The sequence below is a fragment of the Balaenoptera acutorostrata genome, chromosome 6, assembly GCF_949987535.1.
Source record: "Balaenoptera acutorostrata chromosome 6, mBalAcu1.1, whole genome shotgun sequence".
In the NCBI taxonomy this organism is placed as follows: domain Eukaryota; kingdom Metazoa; phylum Chordata; class Mammalia; order Artiodactyla; family Balaenopteridae; genus Balaenoptera; species Balaenoptera acutorostrata.
The window spans coordinates 102,503,748-102,526,925 of record NC_080069.1 but is presented as its reverse complement, the minus strand read 5'-3'; the positions used below and the strand labels follow the sequence as shown (position 1 = coordinate 102,526,925).

Sequence of the window (23,178 nt, the reverse complement as noted above, 5' to 3'; positions counted from 1 at the left end):
AAATATAAAACAAACCATTATCACTATATGCAGCATAGTGTTAGTGGTTGGGAAATTTTTCATAAAACCTTGAAATGTATAGATTTTGTCAAAATATGGAAGCAGTTGTATTAAAATAAGTCATAAACTATAGAATAAGTTATGAGAAAAAAGTAATCAAATACACGTTATATGTGAAACGTGAAATATGTAAAGACATAACCATAAAGATTAGTAGGGCAAGGTTACTCTTTTTCACCATCAATATTTAATATGTTAAACAAAAAAAAGAGCCGTTTTACTATTTTCATATGATGTTATTGTTAACCTAGAAAATCCAAAGAAATCCATGGAAAACCAGTAAAATTAATAGACTTGTAAGGTAGCAAGATAAAGACTTCAAATCAATGAAACATTAAGTTTTAAAAATGTGATGAAATCCCATTTACAATAATAAGGAAAAAATGTGTTTCCTAAGATTAATTTGAAAGAGAAATGTGTGACCCTCATTAGGAACCGTAACATTTCAAAGAAACTGATATATGAATAAGAGGGTCGATTTGTGAATTTCTACAGGAGGAATACCCTCTCCGGTCTTGCTAATACTCAAGCATACTCTTCATCATATTCTGTTCCATGTATAAAGCAATGGTTAGGTATGAAGAAATATCCCTGACCTCCAACCAACTGCACCTCTGTAGTGACGCAGATACCCCAGGCTCCAAGATACAGTTTCTCTATATTGCATGTTTCTGGATACACCTTGAAATTTTGCTTCTCTGCCTTTTGCTTTTTAAATTTTTATTACATGTTTTCTTTTGAGATAATATTGTCACGTGCAGTTTTAAGAACTAATACAGAGAGATCCCCTATATCATTTTCCTAGTTTTTCTCAGTGTTATCATTTTGCAAAACTACAGTAGAATATCACAGTCAGGATATTGACATTGATACAGACAAGATATAGAACAGCTCTACCACCACGAGAATCTATAACATGCTTTTTTAGAACAACAAACACTTCCCTCCTACCCTTGGCTGCCCCTACTTTAACCTCTTGAAACCTCTAATCTGTCCTCCATTTCCACAATTTTGTCATTTCACGAGTGTTAGATAAACATTCCTCCAGCAGAGGAGGAGGGATGAGGAGCACTGCCAGGTGAACATAGAAATCCAGGTTCCTCATTTTGCCCTGTTGATTGACACTGATGTGTATGTGTGTGGTGAGGGGATCCTCATTACTGCTGGATGTGGATGGAAGTCCATGCTCTTTGTTAAGCCTTCACTGATACCACCCTGGATGGAAGGGGTAGGGATGCCTGATGATTGCTCCCCATGTGGCCTCCACTGACACTGCAAGGAAGGAACCTCTTTACTGCTTGGTGGTGGTGCAAGTCCTCACTCTCCACTGAACCTACTCCGAGACACCACTCCAGTGGGGCGGGGTGGGACCCCTTGGTACTTCTGGGTGAGTATGGAAGAGAGACACCATCCTCACCTCTGTGTTCTTCATTGGCATGAAAGACCCATCTCTCTACTTGGCCTTCTCCCATACCAACTCTGGCAGAGGTGTGGGAGTGCTTTTCTAGAGCTTTGCAGGAGTGGAAGTCTAGGCTCTCCACTTGGCCTCTGCCTGGTATGGCTGGGCTTGGGTCACAGGTCTTTTTCTGTGGAGTTTGGCTAGAATAGAGGAGTCAATTGTTGACTGTCCACAAGTGTTCCATCTTGCTAGGCTGCCCTTTTCTTCATCCTTTGGCTGAGAGAACTGTATTTTGTTGTTTTGGGGTTTTTTGTCCATCCCCATTGGTGTTTTTGGGGATGCCAGCTTCTTCAGGTCTATGTCTAGGATACATGAGGAAAAAGGAAGTGCAAGGAACTGACTACCATGTTGTTCTTTGAATCTCAAGGTCCCTAGTTGGTCTGCCTTCTTATCAGTTCATTTCTTGTTTATTTTATATATAACGTCTGGGGGTTTTAGTTGTACTTTAGCAGAAGGACTAAGGAAAAATACATCTACTCCATCTTCCCAGAAAAATGTTCCTCTGCTTTTTGTGTGCATCATTTCTTCTCTGTTGACAGGTTTTTCCATGATGGTTGTATCAATCCAACAGTGATATTGTTCTTTATGTGTTATGTCTTTAGGGTCACTCTTTGTAGAAGTGGTGATGTCAGTTTTTCTCATATCTTATGCCTGATGATGACTTTTATTTCTGGAAAACCAAAAGTAACCAAAAAGACAATGGAAAAAAAAAGGTTAACGGCCAATCAATAAAGGATAACAATTTTAGCAAGAATTATGGAGAAAAAGACATTAAAGCAATTAAGCAAAAAAAAAAAAAAGCATTAATTAACTATAGCTCAAAGTTCTTAAATCATCCTTATGTATAGAGGTAGATGGGGGTGAGTGAATCTTTCCATGTGTTTGAGAATGAAATGTTATTCACATTCAAAATCATTCTCCAAAAGGCATCCAAAGTGATCTTTTCACACACCGTAACTTAACATGTTGTCATTATTCTCATTGTCTTAAGAATAAACTCCTAGCTTTTGAAAGTGACCTGTCCAGCCCCAGTGGTTCTGGCACTCGCCTTTCTAAGCCTCACCCCTCTGTCCTCCAGCCAGTGTGAACTCTTATATTTTCAGGATTGCCCTCTCTTCCCTCTGGGTCTGCACATGTTGTTCCCTCTGTCTGGAATGCTATCACCCTGTTTCTACACCCCTCTCCTCACTTCTATGCTTGGTCTTGGTCTTACCTCTGAAATCACTTTGACCAACAGAGCTTTCCTGACCACCCCACCCCTGCCTCAAGTCTGGATAACATCCCTCTCATGTGTTGTCACGTAACATGGTACTTTGCCCCTTTTTAATCCTCTGTTGAAGACCACAGGCAAAGTTCTGTCTTATCCTTCTGTCTATCCCAAGTATCCCATTACCTGTCATATCCTTTTCATCCCTACAGAGGGTGAAGACATTTTAGTTTTACAACTAGTTGGCTATAAACTTGATCACCCATGCATTGTGATGGAAAAACAGTTCTCCAATTGGTTACATCAAGTAGAGAAGGTCAGACAGTGTCACAACCCGTAGTAATTAGTAGAATTCTCATCCGAGGATTCTCCCTTGATGCTTTGCACCACACCCTCCTTTAAGGGATGAACTGGGAGAAAGGTGGTGAGGTGGTGAAATTTAACGTGTCGAAAGCATTGTAATTGCCAAAGTAAAATACTTGCAATTTTATTTACACACAGATTATTCAGAAAATAATCCAAACATTTGAATATGGGAATATGGAAGGGAAAAATTGACTAGATGCGTAGAGTATTTCAAGGTGCAGTAGAGGAGACCACACAGATCATCAGAATGAATGAATGCCAGGCAGAACGGGTCACTCTGAATCGGGTTTTATGGAAACTACAGAAGGAAATCATTTAAATCTGTCCACTGACTCCTTTAAATATTTATCGAATTATCTGTTAGGTACTTCAGAAGATATGATTCTTGCACAGTACTTGCCTTAAAGTAGCTTAATATAAAGTAGAGCTATAATTACTGCAAACAAGTCAGAATGTGTGCCATGAACCAAGAATTATGGTTAATCCAGTTCTAAGCAACTGAGATTGAATAAAAATAAAAATGATGTGACACATGTGATATGCAAAATGCTATGGCTGTTCAAAAAATATTTACTATTAGTTATGGAGATGATGGGATTTGAACTGGGTTTGAAAGATAGAATGAGGACAGTTAGAAATAGGGGTACTGTTGTGGACAATGAAAAGTACAGGCTTGTGATGGGGACTGAAGTTAGCTTGTATGGGTGGGTAAGTAGCCAAAATCTATGGGGAAAAGTGGGATTCATGGAAAGAATGGTAAGGAGCAGTGCACTAGATTGTACTGGGACTTGAATTCCAGGCTACAGAGATGGCCTTTGGTCAATGGGCAACTGTAAGCCATTGAAGATTTTTGAACAGGAAAGTGGTATGATGAAAGACATGTTACAGGAATATTAATTCAGCATCTGTGGCAGAAATCACGGAATCTGAAGTAACCTAGAACAAGAGATGTATGTATAGAGGTTACAGATCAATCAAGTCATAAAATAATAAGGTCCTAAATTAGCACAGCAACCAATGGGCATAGAAACTGATATTATCCATATTACCAAGCCCTCAAAGACCTTAAAGTCTTATTGAACTGAGGTAGAAGAGATGAGGAAAGAAAAATATCAAAGGCGACTATGGCCCGAGACTTTACTCAAAACCTACCACTCTTTATATGACCCAAAGGGAAACAAATTTGACAACAAACACCAAACTATACTCAGAATCTTTCTCCTTTCTGACTGCTAAAGTCAAGTGTTACCAGATCCAGCATGCGCCATTTCTCTTGTTCCTTAGGCCAGGCTAATTCCTCAGATATGCATCAGTACAGTTGTAAAAGTTGTTAAAATTTTGAAATACAAATGTGTTGGTTGGTAAATAGCTGCTGCCCCCAAGTCCCTAAATGACCCGTTACTGATCTCACCCTCTCTCCAGCCTCACTGGTCTATCCCACAATCCAGCACCTACAGAGGTAACATCTGGCAGATTAGTGGGCGTGCAGAACTCTGCTTGATGCTACAGCTCATGTCTGCTCTCGTTGATCAGTGATCATGCCATTATGGTAACATTTTATTTATTTATTTTTAGTACTCTTTATTTATTTATTTTTGTTTATCTTTGGCTGTGTCGGGTCTTAGTTGTGGCACGCGGGATCTTCATTGAGGCGTGCAGGATCTTTCGTTGCAGCGTGCAGGCTCTTGGTTGCGGCGCGTGGGCTTCTCTCTAGTCATGGTGTGTGGGTTTTTCTCTCTCTAGTTGTGGCGCGCAGGCTCCAGGGCGCGTGGGCTCTGTAGTTTGCAGCATGCAGGCTCTCTAGTTGAGGCACGCGAGCTCAATAGTTGTGGCACACAGACTTAGTTGCCCCACAGCATGTGGGATCTTAGTTCCCTGACCAGGGATCGAACCCGCGTCCCCTGCCTTATAAGGCTGATTCTTTACCACTGGACCACCAGGGAAGTCCCTCTGGTAACATTTTAAATATTACCCCTACCAGGGATAGAGTTTTCTCCCAGAAGGTTCTCAAGTTCCATAAGAAAATAGACTTCTGTTGGGCCTACACATGTCTGAATCTCAGAGATAGATTCACCCTAGATTCAAGTTGAAAATCTGTTGCATTGGAATTCATGGGACTTCACATTTAAATAATGATTAATTGGTAATTTAAAAAACTCATGAGAGTACAGTAAGATATATACTTTTATTCCTGATAATGGGAATATACAATAACTTGACAGTAGGCTAATGAAAAGTTAATATTATTTTGCCTAAGGAAAAAAAATGTTAATGGGTGAAAGATATAAGGGAAAAAGATGATTATAGGAACGTTGTTTTTAATTGTAAAAAATTGGAATCAACCTAAATATTAAACATTAAAAGAATAGTTAAACCAGAGTAGTCAAGCTTATGGTAAATTTTATTTTCTTCTTTATACAATTCTGAGTTATTAGCTATTTTAGAAGGAATAAATAAGTTGAAGATAATTCTAAAATCTCCAGAGGCCTTTCCTAAAAGTGCTTGCCCGTGAAGTTTTAATTGTAAAACTCAGGATGATCTCACATTTCTCACCCAGACAGTAAACACCTTAAGACAATTAAGAGTTTTCAGGGAATTCCCTGGTGGTCCAGGGGCCCGGGTTTGATCCCTGGTCGGGGAACTAAGATCCCACAAGCCGCGTGGCACAGCCAAAAAAAAAAAAAGAGAGAACACAGAGTTTTCAACTAAAAAGACCTTGCCTAAGGGTTCTATCCTCAGCCAGGTTATATTTGTGTGTAATATATGTGTTTATGTGTGATATATGTATTTATGTCTATATGTGTATGTATGTGTGTGCACATATATTCTTAACATATGACGCTTACTTCACTGATGCATCTTCTTTTGGACACAGTCTTTTGAGAGTTTTGTCTTTTCTTTTTTGATAGGCTCATCCATCAGTAATTTCCTTTCTAGTTGGAGCAGATGTTTGCATTTGCCACACGGTGTCCTGCAGCTTGGGTGCTATTTGCTGCTCTGGCACCACACCGTTGCCTACATTCACAATTTTGCCCAAATAGTCTGTATTCCAGCCAGGTGAGCTAACCAATCACACGGAGGTTGGCAGGATGCTCATACATTTTACACAGATTCAGATGTGCCGAATCCAGGTCAGTTAAAAGTCTCCTCTTCTAATTCCTTGATGAAAATAGAAATGAATCTTGGCTGTCTACTAAAAAGAAAGTCCCTCATACGTATACCTAGGTCCTTGTCTTGTACTTGTGACAAGGATTGACTTAGCCTCGGGGAAAGCTGGTTCTTTTCTAGTGCAGTGGACCCCTGTGCTCAAAATCCTAGCACAACTATTTGTAGGAACAGATTCCTTATTCAGAATGAATCCATGAAGTTGAGAAGAAGCATGATATTGTAATAATAAAGAGCCTTTTTGGGGGGCCCAGATAACTTGCTTGATGTCCTACCTAGGGCTTTTGATTTGCACAACTCCTGGGTCCCATTATCAGCTACATGCATGGGCACACTTGGAGTTGTGTACTTCACAGCCTGAATGCAGCTGATGGAACTTCCCTAAAACTATATTCTTTAAAGAGTTTCATTAACCTTTAAAGGTGAATTGTGCAAAGAACAGAGGCTCTTAGTATTTATAGAGATTTTTTAAAACATTAATCTTTGATTATGTATAAGAAGGAATTTTGTAAAGTATAAGTTACTGTATAATAAATATTATTAACTAAAATAGTCATCTAAAGGATTGATATTTAGAGAACAGAGACTTCTTTATATTCTACAAATTCCAAACTGGTTGATATTTTTATTTACTTGAGTCAAAAAATTGTGTTGGCAGTTGAAGAAAAATCTAATGTTAGCACATGATAATTTCAAGAATCTCAGTTCCAATAATAGTAGCTGATAACTGCTAAGATGTTTCTGAAAAGAGAAAGTGTTTATTTTAACAACAACAAGAAGAGCAATTAAGAAACATTATTTGGTACATTTGGTACATTTCCAGGAAGGGAATCTTTTCATATGATAAAGAAAAGAATTATACCCTAGCCCTTTACCATCACTTGTGGAACTTTTTCAAACCACAGTTAATTTCATCTTTTCAACTTTTGCTTGGTTTTAGATGAGGAATTTTCCCCCTTGGGAATCAAAGAAGTTGATTACACCTCTCCCACTAGAGTTGTGCAATGCCTTTAAATAGTTCTCCTGAAGTCTGTTTTCCATTACCATTATGAATTTCACAATACATTTCCAAATGTAGTTTTGGATATTTTTATCCAAAACACTGTTCTCCAATGTTGTAAATTCTTGATTACTCAAAAGGTTTTGGAGAGTAATGGTGTAAGATTAGCTCCTTTTTATGTAATATATTTTTTAAATAAATTATAAAATCTGTAGATAAAATCTGAGTGTTCATATGAAAAGTTTATTTAACTTTTTAGTATTATTCTATTTATAGAATCATCAAATGTTAGCATTGGAAAGGTCATAGCCATCATTAAATGTAACCTCTGTATTTTGTAGGAAAATTAAAAAAAAAATCACTTGCCAGTGACCCCGTAGCTTGTTACTGGAGCAGCCAAGATAGCAGCAACTCAGTTGTCTTGACTCCTAGTCTAACGTCCTTTCACTCCGCCCTCACACTAACCCATCCTCCACTTCCAATAGAGCTTGTTTTCTCCTGCCCTCCTTTGACTGAGTGACTGCTGGTTCGGGCAATGGGATGGGCAATGGCTGGGTCAGATGACTGGAAGACTCCCTGAACTTACAAGAGTGTGTTCCCCATGGAGAGAAAGAGGCAAGTGCATATGTTACACACAGTGTGATATGTGCCAGAGCAGAGGTGGGGGTAACGTGCTCTGGGGCACAGAAATGAAGTTAACAATATCTGTCTGAAAAAGAGAAGCTTTGAAGAACAAGTTAGTCTTGAAGGATACTGGAGGTTCATTTAGAGAAAGGAAAGCATATGCCAAGGCAGAAGCTAAGTGGAAGATAGGAAAGGGAAAGAGAGGGAGATAATATTTACCAAGCTCCAAAGCATCTACAAGGCACAACAAGCCATAAAAGAAGTATAACTGTCTCTTTTATAGTTGAGAAAATTAAGAGTTGGGGACATTATTCTAACATTTACTGAATGCCAACTACGTGCCCGGCATTGTTGCTTTACTCACATTATTTCAATTAATCCTAACAACAAATTTATAAGGCAAGTACTACTAACATTACACGCGAAGAAACAAAGTCTCAGAAAAATTAAGTAAATTGGTCAAACTCCCAAGTCCAGTAAACTGAGGTGGGGGAGGTGTGGTGCAAAACTAGTCTGTGCTTGATTGTGAAGCAGCTTCTGATCAGGATATGGAGTTCACTGGTTCATTGTAGCAGACAGGCAGGAAAGTTATAGATGGATCAAAGAATTACAGAGAAACCCAAAAGAACTTTTTGGCCAACCCAATAGATCAGAGTAAAGACAGGGGGCCTCATCCTGTTGTTGCAGTTTTTGGTAGAAAGTGCTTTGATCACATTTATATTTTAGAAAGATGTTCAGACAGCAACATCTAAGATGGATTAAAGAGTAGAGATGAAGGTTGAGGGAACCAGTGAAAGGACTTTGTAAAAACCTGGAAGAGAGGTAATGAGTTCCTGTCTAAGATAAGAGCGATGCAGATGGAGGGATAGGCGAAATGCAGAGGGTTTTTAAGGAGTAAAACCCAAACAACATGATTTCAATTTGGATATTGAAGGAGATGGAGGGAGAAGTAGGAATCAAAGTGATCTCTGAAGTCAGAGAACCAATAACTGTGAAATGAAATACAGCATTTGAGACAATGACTTTCTTTTATGTATAATTTTTATTTACTTTTAATGTTTTTTGCACAATACCTATTCAGTATAACAAAACAAAATGTAAATCAGCAAAAATAAACAAACTTGGAAGCCTCATAATTCTACCATGAATATATGACATGTATTCATAACATTATAGAATTTTATGCATTCATTAGCCAGAAGATCATACAATACATATGGTGTTTGAAACATGCTTTTTTTTTACACTCAACTACACAATTTGATTGACCTTCCATGTCAAGAATTCCATTTTTATGGCTAATATACCGTTTGATGGATTTGTCATAAGAATTTAACAAACCCCCCATCTCTTGACATTTGTCTTGGTTTCCAGTGCTGTGTAATGACAGACAATAATTATACATACTTATATGTGTAGGTAAAAAATGTTTCCTTTCACTTGGACAAATTATTAGAAATGAAATGCTATATCAAAGGGAAAGCTCCACTTGAGGCTTTTGGTGTCTACCCTCAGGTTGCCCTACAGAGTGGGAGAGAGCCTGTTTGCCCACATGCCTGCCAGCAATGGGTACTAACATCCATTAAAAATTTTTCCAAAGTAAAAAGTAGTCATCAATTTGCATTTTTCATTATAAGTGAGGTTAGACAGTGTATCCTACGATTATAGGTCATTTTCATTTCTTCTTTAGTAAATTTCCAGCTTTTGTTCTTTGTCAACTTTTCTATTGAAGTATTCCTATCTTTTTCATATATTAGAAAACGCTCTTTATGTGTTAAGCTTTTATTTCTCCTTAAGGTAGTAATTTGTTTGCTTCCTGAAAATTTTTTGAAATATTTAACATATATTTTTACATCCAACTATCTTTAACCTGTATCTCTGGCTTGTTTTTAAGTTTATATCTTATCAGCAGGGTTAAATTAACCCATTACTATTATTGATGATAACTGATATATTTGGTTTTATTTCTATTACCTTAGTTAAGGACATTTTGTTATAAATTCTTTCTGCTATTTATCTTCTTGTTCTGTTTTTCTTTTTTTAATTTTTAAAAATTTTCAACTTTTTTTTTTTTTTACGGTAGGTCCTTGTTGGTTATCTATTTTAAATGTAGCAGTGTGTACATGTCAGTCCCAAACTCCCAGTCTATCCCTTCCCCCTACCTTTCCCCCCTGGTAACCATAAGTTCATTCTCTAAGTCTGTGAGTCTGTTTCTGTTATGTAAATAAGTTCATTTGTATCATTTTTTTTAGATTCTGCATATAAGCGATATCATATGATATTTGTCTTTCTCTGTCTGACTTATTTCACTTAGTATGATAATCTCCAGGTCCATCCATGTTGCTATAAATGGCATTATTTCATTCTTTTTAATGGCTGAGTAACATTCCATTGTACGTATGTACCACGTCTTCTTTATCCATTCATCTGTTGATGGACATTTAGGTTGCATCCATGTCTTGGCTATTGTAAACAGTGCTGCAATGAACATTGGGGTGCATGTATCCTTTCGAACCATGTTTTTCTCCAGATAAATGCCCAGGAGTGGGATTGCTGGATCATATGGTAACTCTGTTTTTAGTTTTTTAAGAAACCGCCATACTGTTCTCCATAGTGGCTGTACCAATTTACATTCCCACCAACAGTGTAGGAGGGTTCCCTTTTCTCCACACCCTCTCCAACATTTACTGTCCATTTGATGATGGCCATTCTGACTGGTGTGAGGTAATCTCATTGTAGTTTTGATTTGCATTTCTCTAATAATTAGTGATGTTGAGCATCTTTTCTTGTCCCTCTTGGCCATCTGTATGTCTTCTTAGGAGAAATGTCTATTTAGGTCTTCTGACCATTTTTTGATTGGGTTGTTTGATTTTTGGATATTGAGCCACTTGAGCTGTTTGTAAATTTTGGAGACTAATCCCTTGTCAGTCACATCATTTGCGAATACTTTCTTCCGTTCTGTGGGTTGTCTTTTTGTTTTGTTGTGGTTTCCTTTGCTGTGCAAAAGCTTTCAAGTTTAATTTGGTCCCATTTGTTTATTTTTGTTTTTACTTCCGTTACTCTGGGAGACAGATCGAAAAAGATATTGCTGTGATTTATGTCAAATAGTGTTCTGCCTATGTTTTTCTCTAAGAGTTTTATACTATCTGGTCTTACATTTAGGGCTTTTGAGTTTATTTTTATGTATAGTGTTAAAGAATGTTCTAGTTTTGTTTTTTTACATGTAGCTGTTCAGTTTTCCCAGCACCGTTTATTGAAGAGACTGTCTTTTCTCCATGGTAGTCTTGCCTCCTTTGTCGTAGATTAAATGACCATAGGTGCGTGGGTTTATTTCTGGCTTTCTGTCCTGTTCCATTGGTCTATATTTCTCTTTTTGTGCCAGTACCATTGCTGTTTTGATGACTGTGGCTTTGTAGTATAATCTGAAGTCAGGGAGCCTGATTCCTCCAGCTCTGTTTTTCTTTGTCAAGATTGCTTTGGCTATTTGGGGTCTTTTGTGTCTCTATACAAATTTTAAGATTTTTGGATCTAGTTCTGTGAAAAATGCCATTGGTAATTTAATAGGGATTGCATTGAATCTGTAGATTGCCTTGGGTAGTACAGTCATTTTAACAATATTGATTCTTCCAATCCAAGAACATGGTATATGTTTCCATCTGTTTGTGTCGTCTTCAGTTTCTTTCATCAGCATCGTATAGTTTTCAGAGTACAAGTCTTTTATCTCCTTAGGTAGGTTTATCCTAGGTATTTTATTGTTTTTGATGCAATGGTAAATAGGATTTTTTTAAAAATTTCTCTTTCTGATCTTCTGTTGTTAGTGTATAGAAATGCAACAGATTTCTGTATATTAATTTTGTATCCTGCAACTTTACCAAATTCATTGATGAGCTCTAGTAATTTTCTGGTAGCATTTTTAGGATTTTCTATGTATAGTATCATGTCATCTGCAAACAGTGACAGTTTTATGTCTTCTTTTCCAATTTGGATTCCTTTTATTTCTTTTTCTTCTCTGATTGCCATGGCTAGGACTTCCAAAACTATGTTGAATGAAAGTGGTGAGAGTGGACATCCTTGTCTTGTTCCTTATCTTAGAGGAAATGCTTTCAGCTTTTCACCACTGAGTATGATGTTAGCTGTAGGTTTGTCATATATGGCCTTTATTATGTTGAGGTATGTTCCCTCTGTGCCCATTTTCTGGAGAGTTTTTATCATAAATGGGTGTTGAATTTTGTCAAGAGCTTTTTCTGCAGCTGTTGAGATGATCATATGGTTTTTATTTTTCAATTTGTTGATGTGGTATAGCACATTGTTTGATTTGCAGGTATCGAAAAATCCTTGCATCCCTGGGATAAATCCCACTCGCTCATGGTGTATGATCCTTTTAATGTATTGTTGGATTTGGATTGCTGGTATTTCGTTGAGGATTTTGGCGTCTATATTCATCAGTGATATTGGCCTATAATTTTCTTTTTTTGTGGTATCTTTATCTAGTTTTGGTATCAGGGTGATGGTGGCCTCATAGAATGAGTTCAGGAGTGTTCCTTCCTCTGCAGTTTTTTGGAATAGTTTCAGAAGGATAGGTGTTAACTCTTCTCTAAATGTTTGATAGAATTCACCTGTGAAGCCATCTGGTCCTAGACTTTTGCTTGTTGGGAGTTTTTTAATCATGGTTTCAATTTCAGTACTTGTGGTTGGTCTGTTCATATTTTCTGTTGCTTCCTGGTTCAGTCTTGGGAGATTGTACATTTCTAAGAATTTGTCCATTTCTTCTAAGTTGTCCATTTTATTGGCATACAGTTGCTTGTAGTAGTCTCTTATGATCCTTTGTATTTCTGTGTTGTCCATTGTAACTTCTCCTTTTTCATTCCTAATTTTATTGATTTGAGCCCTCTCCTTTTTTTTTTCTTGATGAGTCTTGCTAAAGGTTTATCCATTTTGTTTATCTTTTCAAAGAACCAGCTTTTAGTTTCATTGATCATTTCTACTGTTTTCTTGCTCTCTAATCCATTTATTTCTGCTCTGATCTTTATAATTTCTTCCCCTCTGCTAACTTTGGGTTTTGTTTGTTCTTCTTTCTCTAGTTGCTTTAGGTGTAAGGTTAGGTTGTTTATTTGTGATTTTTCTTGTTTCCTGAGGTAAGATTGTATTGCTATGGACTTGCCTCTTTGAACTGCTTTTGCTGCATCCCATGGGTTTTTTGATCATTGTGATTTTGTTTTCATTTGTCTCTAGGTATTTTTTGATTTCCTCTTGGATTTCTTCAGTGATCCATTGGTTGTTTAGTAGCTATGTTTTTCTACCTTTGTTATTTGGGTTTTTTTCTCTTCCACTGATTTGGAGGTTATGCATTCTTTTTCTATTCATAGTTATGTGAATTTTTTGTGTACAAATTTGAACCTATGTTTTTCTTTCAGTTTTTTCATATTGATATGTATGAAAGGAAATGAGAGCTTTATCTTTTCCTCTTCCCAACCATCCCGTTTCCCTCAGACTTTAAACGTTTTTTCTTTATAATATGTAAAGATTATTATATTTTTCCCTTAGATCATATGTCTTTCTTTTTAAGGAGGGGCTTTATTTGCTATTTAATAATTTTTACAATTATTTTAGCAAGATACTTAGCAATATATGGTATGTTCCACTACTTTCTTAATCTCAAGCAATTTATTGAATACCAGTTTTTTCCCTCATACTTGAGTTCTTTATGTTGATTTCTTTTCAATCAGTGAAATACATCTTGATTTCCAGAAGTCATGCACATTCTCAAATGTCTTTCTCTTCCCTCATATTTACCAGTAGCTTGCCCAGATATAGAGTTTTGGGTTCATAATATTTTTCCACATAGCTGTGTATCTTATTTCATTCTTTTTTCATGGCATTTGTTTCTGCACAGGAGAAATGAAATGTCAATTTGATTTTCCCATTTATTCTGTTTTTCTTTCCTAGACACTTGTCATACTTTTCCTTTGTTTTGGGTGTTAATCACTTTTTATTCATTTTGCTGGGAACTTGATGAGTTTTTATTGCCCTGAAACTTCAAGTAAGGAATATTTTCTTGCATTAATATCACAGCTTTTACTTGTGTTGTTCTGGAATTTTCTGGCTTCTTTTTACTGCCTCCAACAACAGCTTTAATCTTGCTGTTACAGTTTATGTTTTCTTTTCCATTTGTGTGTTTATCTTAATCATTTTCTCCTATAGCTGCTGCCTTCTGTTCAAAGGATACAGTGTTGTCTTGCATCTTCTTGAAGATCTGTGCCAATATTTACTGAACTTTTTATAAAAAAGGAATATTCAGAAATATGAATAATTCAATAATAATTCAATATTTAATGCTATGATGCTTTGAAGTAATGTTCCCTTTTTTTCTGCTGAAGTATTTTTCATAAGTCACACATCATTATATATTTCCTACAAATGTTTCTCTCATTCTTAAATAGCTACAGCTTTATCAATTCTGGAATTTTCTACTATATACATGGGAAAATGTTCTCTTCTGTTTTTAAATATAATCAAGAATGTTAGGAGCATGCTTTTTTTCTAAAAATTACATTATATTACGAGTCTTCTCTCTCAATAATGATTTCTTCTGTTTTTAGCATATTTTAGTGTTAAGACAAGGACTTTTGCATCCAGGAGACCTGGGTTTGAGACATAGAACCTGTAGTGGTAAAGAACATGGCCTCTGGATCCCAATTCTCTTGGTTCAAACCCCAGCTTTGTCACTTACTGTGTAACTTTGGCAAGTTAGTTAACCTCTTAGTGCCTTAGTTTTCTCATCTGTAAAATGAGATTAATAATATTTGTTACTTCATAAGTTCTTAAATGGATAAACAGATAATATTTATAAAATATGTAGAACAGTCCCTGGGACATAGTGAATGCTATTTAAATATCTGCTTTAAAATTCCAGCTCTAATCTTCATCTCAATTTTGTTGTAAACCTAAAAAAAAGTCTTTAAAAAAGATAAACAAGCCAGAGCTTGTCTACCTAGAAACAGGCCTTAAACAAATGACAATAGGAAGAAGAAAGGAGTGTACTACCATTTAAAAATATTTGACTTACTAATTGCAAACAAGATAAATGTGATTTTGAATTTCAGCATAAAAATGTAATAAACCAATGTTAAATGCTAAAAAAATCTCCTAGCGCTATCACCTGTTAACTGAGTAACTTTAGTCAAATCATCAAATTACTCTAAGCCTCCATTCTCTCTTTAAAATGGACACAATACTAATAAAAGTAATGTACCTATTAATAAAAATATTAGTAATTATTAATACTACTTATTAATACTGTGAGGATTAAAGGAGATAATTTATATCAAATATCACCACATAAGTGCACATTCCTTGGTTGCTACTATTTTTTTAAATAATCTAATGCATACTTGACTACACTGCATTTATTTGGCTTTATTAAGCATTGCAAGTCTCTTTATTCCACAATTTCTCTGTTATTGAATTCTTAATTGTGAGCTACTTTACAGATGTGTAACTCCAGGGAGAGTAAATACAGATTCAAAGCCGCATTGTCAGTGCAGAGGGAAGATAAGAAGCAAGGTCAATCAGGTCCTGCTTTTCATCTTTTTTTTTTTTTTTTCTTCTTGAGCCTGGGAAAAGCAGGGTCTGTGATTCTTTTTTCTTCAAAAGGCTTATTTCCCGTCAGTAGGATCATTTCCCTCAAGCCCTTTACTTTCTCCTCACCCTTTGTCCAGTGCTTTGAACCGAAACAAGGGGCCCAGTGCTTTTTGCATATCTACAGTTATTCTATTCTGCTGGAGTGAGTGTTGGGGGACACAATGGGGGAGGTGCAGCTGCACAGGTTGGGGGGGTTGATGGAATATGGGGTATACTGTCTTTAGCAAGATTTTTTTACGCGTTGAGTATCATTGATTCCTTTTAGTCCCTTTATGTACATTGCTGTTTTGAATTTTCCCATAAATAAGCCCAGCCATATCATGCCATGATGTGTTGTGATTGTAACTAATTGTGGGACATCAAAGAGGCCACTTCATTACCTGCAAATAGCCAACTATATCACTCTTTTAAAAAAATCTTGGTTTCTCTCCTTGCTTGAATTATACGATTATTTCTATGAAAAGCTATTGTTTGGGATTTTCCCCCCTAATCAGTTTCCAAAATGTTGTTAACTGTCCATTGATGTACCTCACATAAAATGGGCTTCCCTGGCTTACCCACAGCTTGCCCATCCGGGACATACAAACCAGAAGGTTCACCAGGAGGAATCAGCACTTGCCTTCCATGTCCTGATGAAAATCACACTTCTCCACCTGGAAGTACTTCCCCTGAAGACTGTGTCTGCAAGGAGGGGTACCGGGCATCTGGCCAGACCTGCAAAGGTAAGGATCCCACCCCTGGCAGATAGGAAATATAAAAGCTGATCTCTTTTAGGGAAGTAATGCCGGTGTTTTCATCCAATTAATTGGGCATGGTCTTTAATATTCCTTCCTCTAATCTTATTTGGGGGGAATTCTTTGTTTTTATTATCTAGCATTCCTTATCACTGAACATATCCATATCTTGCTCCAGAGAAAGGATATCTGAGACTCCACAAGTAATGTGACTATGAAAACAGATTTAGTATCGGAAAAGATCTAAAATGAATCTAAGGGAGAGAAGTCACAAATTTAACAGCGAATTTGAATAACAAATGAGCTAGTTTGGGCTCTGGTGATGTTTAAGTCCATTTAAAGAAAATATTTTTATAAGTAAAGTACTTTGATATTATTCATATCAAAAATTAAAAATATTTAATTAGCCAAAGCTGTGGCTCTTGGGATTTGTGGCAGACGTGCTTTGCTGGACTTATTTGTTCTTTATTTTATGCCACTCTAACTGAGAAGGAAAATAGCTAATGACATATGAAAGTCAAGAACTAGAAAATTTCGTATCCACATAGATATCAAGATTTTAAAATTTCTAAGCTTAAACCATAATATTTAGTCTGTTTTTAAACTTAACTGGAAGCAAATACCTAATAAGCATGAGCCAGAAGTGTTCTTCTTCCAAATGTGCACTTAGGAATTCATATGCAGTAAATGGGAATGCTGTTGATAATTTAGCTCTGTGTATACAATGTCCTCTTGACCAGAAAAGAAAAAGCGGGGGGAGGATGCTTTATGGACAGAGACTCACTTTGCTTTTTACTCTTATCCCTGTAAATGTTAGTTGTCCGCTGCCCTGCCCTGAAGCCTCCTGAAAATGGTTACTTTATCCAGAACACTTGCAACAGCCACTTCAATGCAGCCTGTGGGGTCCGATGTCACCCCGGGTTCGACCTCGTGGGAAGCAGCATCTTCCTGTGTCTGCCCGATGGTTCGTGGTCCGGTTCTGAGAGCTCCTGCAGAGGTATGCAGACTGCCAGTTCACATTGTTTATTGATTGTCTTGCTCGACATCCTCAACTTAAACTCTAATGGACTAGTAGATTCTTTGTTTCTTTTGATTTCATAGACCATAGACCACAGAAAGAGAAAAAATTATAGGAGGTTTGAAGTCAGAACTGCTAAGTTCAGTTGACCACATCATCATAAACTATGCCCTTTGTGTTTCTTTTATGAACAAGCAAAGGAAAAGCCTGCCTGGGAAAGAAATGGACAGGTTACCTTAAACCTCAGATTTCAAGCAACCAAGACAGGGTCCAGGGAAAGTTTGGGGATGGTCAGTGTGTGGCTTTGATGTCTACTTTGATTGTAGGACTCCAAGGACCACACCAGTATCCTGTGACAAGAGTAGTTAGCCAATGTATACATCCCCAGCCTTCACTTTGAGTAGACAGCATGCCAATAGAAAGTGGGAGTTTGCTAAAGTGAGATCCCAAAGAGCCTCATCAGGCCAACAGAAAAGGGGGCAGTACCATAGGTAGAACCTGAGGCTCCCACATCAGATACAGAGAAACAACAAGCAAAACTGAGAGTACCTTAATTCACTTCCATTCTTGCCGTCTCCAAGACCTACTTTCCTACTTCTTACGACCACTGCATGGCCAACTACCTGGGGTTTCACAAATTGGGTTGAAAGAGAAGGCTCTCTAAGAAGAGAGGGGAACAAGCCAAAGGACTTGAGAATCCCTGCCCATGAAGCTTCTGAATACAGTATTCCCCCCCTCACCCCGGGTTGCCAGATGAAATACAGGATACCCGTTTAGATTCAAATTTTAGATAAACAACAAATAACTTTTTAGTACAATATAAGTCCCATACAAGATTGGAGACCTTCTTATACAAAAAATTATTTGTTGCTTTTCTGAAATTCAAATTTAACTGGATATCCTCATTTGTTTGTTTTTATGCTAAATCTGGCAACGTTACCCCCAACACATCCCCTAGGCATCCTTTGGCAATACAGTTCGCTGAGGCTTTGACTGCGCCAAGACCCTGTATCACCCAGCTCACTGGAGTAGGGTAAGAAGTTCTGTCTTCTAGTCTTCTCTTGGCTCCCACACCCATAAGGGAAGCCAACCTACTCACAACTTCAAGGTCATTTGTGAACCCCAGGAGACATTCACTGTTTGCATTCATCGGCTACCAATACTGAACTCATCTATGAATATGAATTTGCTTAAATCAGGTCCCAGTCCAGACCCTTATCTCTACTTACAAAATAGAAGGAATCAGCAAATTGAACAAAGGAGACCTGAAAGAAGAGGGGAGAAAAATGGAATCACTGAGATGCAAAGGCAATTACATTGGTAAAATAAGATTAGGATTCCAAAAAATGGGAGAAATCTGAGAGGAGAAAGATATCTTAGGGAGAAGAAAAAGGTTGCTGACACAATGAACAGACATAGTCAAAAGCCAGATTAATAAGTTAGAAAATCAACGCTAGAAATCCTTCTGAAAGTAGAGCAACATTTGAAAGATTAGAAAAAAGATGAAAGAATAAAATGACACGAGAATAGTCACAGGAAATAGACTCTTCACAGATTAGGAATCCAGAGAGAGAATGGAGTGGAGGAGAGGCACTAATAGAAGATCAAAGAATATAACCGCAAGCTGAAATCTTGAAAATACACATGACTGAAATCTTTGATAGTCAACTTAAAATCACTTACTGAGTGCCAGAAAACAAATTATTGAAAACAGATCCATGTCTGGAAATAATCTTATTGAAACTTCTGAAAGCCCTGGAAAAATTAGAAAATGGGGCCTGTTTCACAGTTAGAAATAATATTACCTATAAAGGAAAGGGAATCAGACTTGCCTTGAGCCCATTATTAGCCATTCTAAATATTAGAAGATAAGAGTATGTTTCCTGAATTCTGAAAGAAAAGAATTAGACCCTAGGTTTCTAAACTCCGGCAAGCTATTGTTTATGTGGGAAAGCAAAGCAAAGACATTCTTAGTCATACAGTCTCAAATGGTAAAAAGCCTATTACTGAAAAGGTTGATCATGGGAACCTCTTAGAAATATTCCTGTAAAGTTACATAGTTATTAAGTTCTTTGTAAAATCTCTACTCCTTCTTCCAAATACCTCATGGCGGAAGGTAGAAAACATGACATTTTAACTTTCCACTTACTGACCTTCCAAAGAAGAGTGAGAAAATCAGGCAGACAACCCCTTTAGGATAAGGTCTGGCCCCTGCCTCTTTAACCCTCTACAATCTCCATCCTGAGCCTCGAATCCTACACTAAAGCCTTAAGAAATGGCCATGCCCTCTCAGGAAGCCATCCGTTTGCAAGTTGTTTCAACAGCCATGATTGTCCAGTCATTCCTTTGGTCCCTGTGTATAAGCCCTGCCTGTCGCTGACCTTCTCAGCTGGGATGGGATGACCCCTAGCCTCTGTATGTTCATCCACAAACCTGTCCTGCCCTCATTCTAGCCCTTGTGCTTTGTGTGTCAGGGTCAGTCAGGGAAGGCCAGGAAATACACCATCTGTGCTATGGGATAAGGAACTTATTTTAAGAATCAGACCTTACACGATTTTGGAAGGAGGTGGGAAGTGGAAGGTCCAGAAGAGAAATTGGAGCATCGGAGGAGTTTCTACCAGTTCAGTCTGAGAATGCAAGCCCACCCAGCTGCTGAAGTGGAATCACGAAGGAGAAGTGTGTTGGGAAGTCTAAGAGAAGCTCTATCTCTGTGTAACCATGCCCTGACGCTCTACAGCCAAGAGCCCAACAGTGAGCTTGGGGCCACTTTGGGTCAAACAGGGTCAGCAATTGGGATGTGGAGTGGAGGTGACCAAAGACAAGCTGGAACCTACTGTGCATGTCTGCATTTGTCCATCACTGATTCTGCCTGCAGTGATCACTGCCTCTCTTCCGCCTTCCAAAATCAAGTGCAGGTTCTTCTTTTGATCAACCCTAAACTGGCCCACAATAAGGGGATTCTGACAGTGTTTCCCAGCTTACCCAACTTGTTACAATACAAACCACTGTACTTACTTTAATTAATTAACTTGTCGATCACCTCTGCTAGTCTGTGAGCTCATTATGAGCACAGAATGTATCTTCCCCCACCCCAGCTAATCCTTGGTTATATTTCTGGTAAATGATATGGATAAGTGCATTGACAAATAGATACACTGACAGTCTGCTTGTGTCACTTCCCATTATGCAGTCCCATTTTTAAAAAGCAGGCTTGTTGTCTTTTATGCAATTTGCATTGATGTCCCCGTATAAGTAAAATAACTTTAATCAAAATAAGAGCGATGCTCCAGGATGTAAACTTTTCTAAGCTCCCTTGAATTTCACCTCCAAAAAACTACTCCCTAACTTACCAGTGAACAAAGTTGTCCTGAATGAAGGTACTAAGTCAGGCTCTTCCTCTGGCTCCTCATGAATGGTTTCGGTTACAGGCATACTTCGTTTTACTGAGCTTTGCTTTATTTTGCTTTGCTGATGTTGCAGTTTTTACAAATTGAAGGTTTGTATTGATAGCAACCCCATGTTGTCAGATGATGGTTAGCATTTTTCAGCAATAAACTATTTTTAAGTAATAGATGTATATTGGTTTTTAGAATAATTCTAATTTGTACACTTAATAGACTACAGTATAGTGTAAACATAACTTTTATATGTACTGGGAAACCAAAAAAATCGTGGGACTTGCTTTACTGCAATAGTCACTGTATTTGGTGGTCTGGAACCGAGCCTGCAATATCTCTGAGGTCTGCCTGTACTTGAGGTATTGTTCTATGAAACATATACCATAATTCCTTAATTCAAAAACACTTTTTCCCCACATCTTAACATCCTAAAACTGAGATGTACCTCAACAACCGTGGCGTTAAATCCTTTCACAGACATTATTGTTTCTTTATTAGCAGCTTATAAAATAATGTTGTGCCTTACAATTGGGGCGTCTGGGATTCGGTGAAATATGGCAGTTATGTGGGAATTCATTTCTGTTTCAGGAGGGGTAGTATGGAGAAAGTAGCATTTTACAGATCTAATTTAAATCTAATTATAAAGACAGAGGATAAGTTTATTTTTTTCTTGAAAATCTTTCTAAAAGTGAGGCAGAAATGAAAGACCAGTGTAAAATATAAAACCTTTTACAAATTCCATGTTACATCCTAAATGTTTTGTAGTGTTAAATAATAACTAATAGGCTTGATTCTTATTCCTCCTATACATTCTTCATTAAAACACTTACACTCTGAATTTTATCTGAATTACACATTCCTTTCTAAACTAGTAAGGATTCCTTTGTGGTTTCTCAATGATAACTAGCTAAACCACAACATGAAAGTAAAGTAAATTTTGTGATAGTATTTTTCCTGAGAAAAACGTTCAGGCAACAGTGAGAACCCTACATTTAACATCAGATTTATTTTATTTTCAGTATAGAAGCTGTCAAAATTGGGAGAGTGACAGGAAGTGTAAATCTGAGAAAAAAATCTGAGTCTTTCCATTGAGAACCAGATCAAGTTCTCACATTGTCTGCTACCTAGTAGACCCTTCTCTTGAAAGACTAAATTGCTGTTTTCTAAAAAGACTAAATAAATATTTAAGGATTGCTTTAACATGAATGTCAGTCAAACGTTTATTGCAGAATTGTTCAGCTTATTGAAATAAAAATATTTTTGAAGTTGAAACTCATAAATAAGCATGTTCCTATCAAAAATGATAAAAAATGGTCATTCTTGGTTGAAAAGGAGTATAAAATGTTTAAGAACTAAATAGGAATTATTATATATGCTTTGTTTTCCCTGAGGAGCAATGAAAGTTTATTAAAACCAACACTTGAGAAGCAATGTAATTCGCATGTGTATGAAACACCAGCTCTAATTTACTATCAGTTCTCTTGAGAGATGTTACAAGTTCATTTCGTCTCAAGTTGGAAAGCTGGAGTCATTTCAGCAGTTTATTGGATCAAAAGCGGTTGTTTAATATGGTTTTCTAGATTTTCTATATCTTGATCATAGTAATTTGTCTCATTCACTTTTAATCCTACCTGGCTGTTGGCATTGTGCTACGCCTGATGAGTGCCCTCAAGAAAAGTCAAAATATGGGAGGCAAAATATTTCTACACCCTTGACAGATACACTCAGTAAAGATTCTACTTACTTGGTGGACACACTCAATAAAAATCAAAACATGGAAGGCAAAATAATTCTACTCATCATTAATAGTTGACTTTGGTCCAAACTATCCCAGTGATTGAAAGGAGAGGGCTTATGGTTTAACTTCTAATCTAATTCTTGAGTTTTCTCTAAGGAGTAATCAATCCTAAATGAATATTTCATGCACCCAATATTTATGTTCTGCCAACTAATATAATTTGAATGGATTCCTTCAGAGTAGATTCTGTGAAACCGTGACTTCAGTTGAATATGCACTGAATATTTTACCCCAACTTCCTTTCCTATTATTTTAAAGTTAAGCTTTCATCATAAGTAACTGCATGCTTCATATGAAAAATTGGCAAATGCATAAAAGAAGGAAAAAGACATCTTACCCAGAGTCTCAACAAAGTTCTTGAGTCCCAAATGATTTTGTTCAAAAATATTTAGAGATTGCTCTGTTGTCTTGTGGCCTTTAGTGTTGCAGGAGTGTTATCTGAGAGACAAGAGAGATTTGTTCTTTGGCAGGGGTTGTTTTTGCTTTTTGTACAATGCCTGATGCTTATTGGATTATATCTGTAAACTATTAAATTGAGTATCCGCGCCCATCTGTTGGCATAGTCAACAAGAATCCACTCTCTTGTGCTCTCCGTATCTCTGTTTATGACCAGGATGTACGTGCCATCTGACTGAAAGGGTGCACGGCCATGGTTCTGTGCAGCCCCCACCTCTCCCTCTCCCTTCCCTGCACTCTCCTTTCCCCATC

At 37.2% G+C, this 23,178-nt stretch overlaps 1 protein-coding gene across 1 annotated transcript in view; it reads left to right on the top strand.

Annotated features, from left to right (window-relative positions):
* The window catches only part of SVEP1 (sushi, von Willebrand factor type A, EGF and pentraxin domain containing 1), a 183,320-nt gene that overhangs the window by 49,388 nt on the left and 110,754 nt on the right, over nucleotides 1-23,178 (top strand). The window contains exons 4-5 of the mRNA XM_057548136.1: nucleotides 16,086-16,244; nucleotides 17,074-17,253. Coding sequence (XP_057404119.1) covers nucleotides 16,086-16,244; nucleotides 17,074-17,253 — 339 coding nt within the window. The remainder of the gene's footprint in view (nucleotides 1-16,085; nucleotides 16,245-17,073; nucleotides 17,254-23,178) is intronic.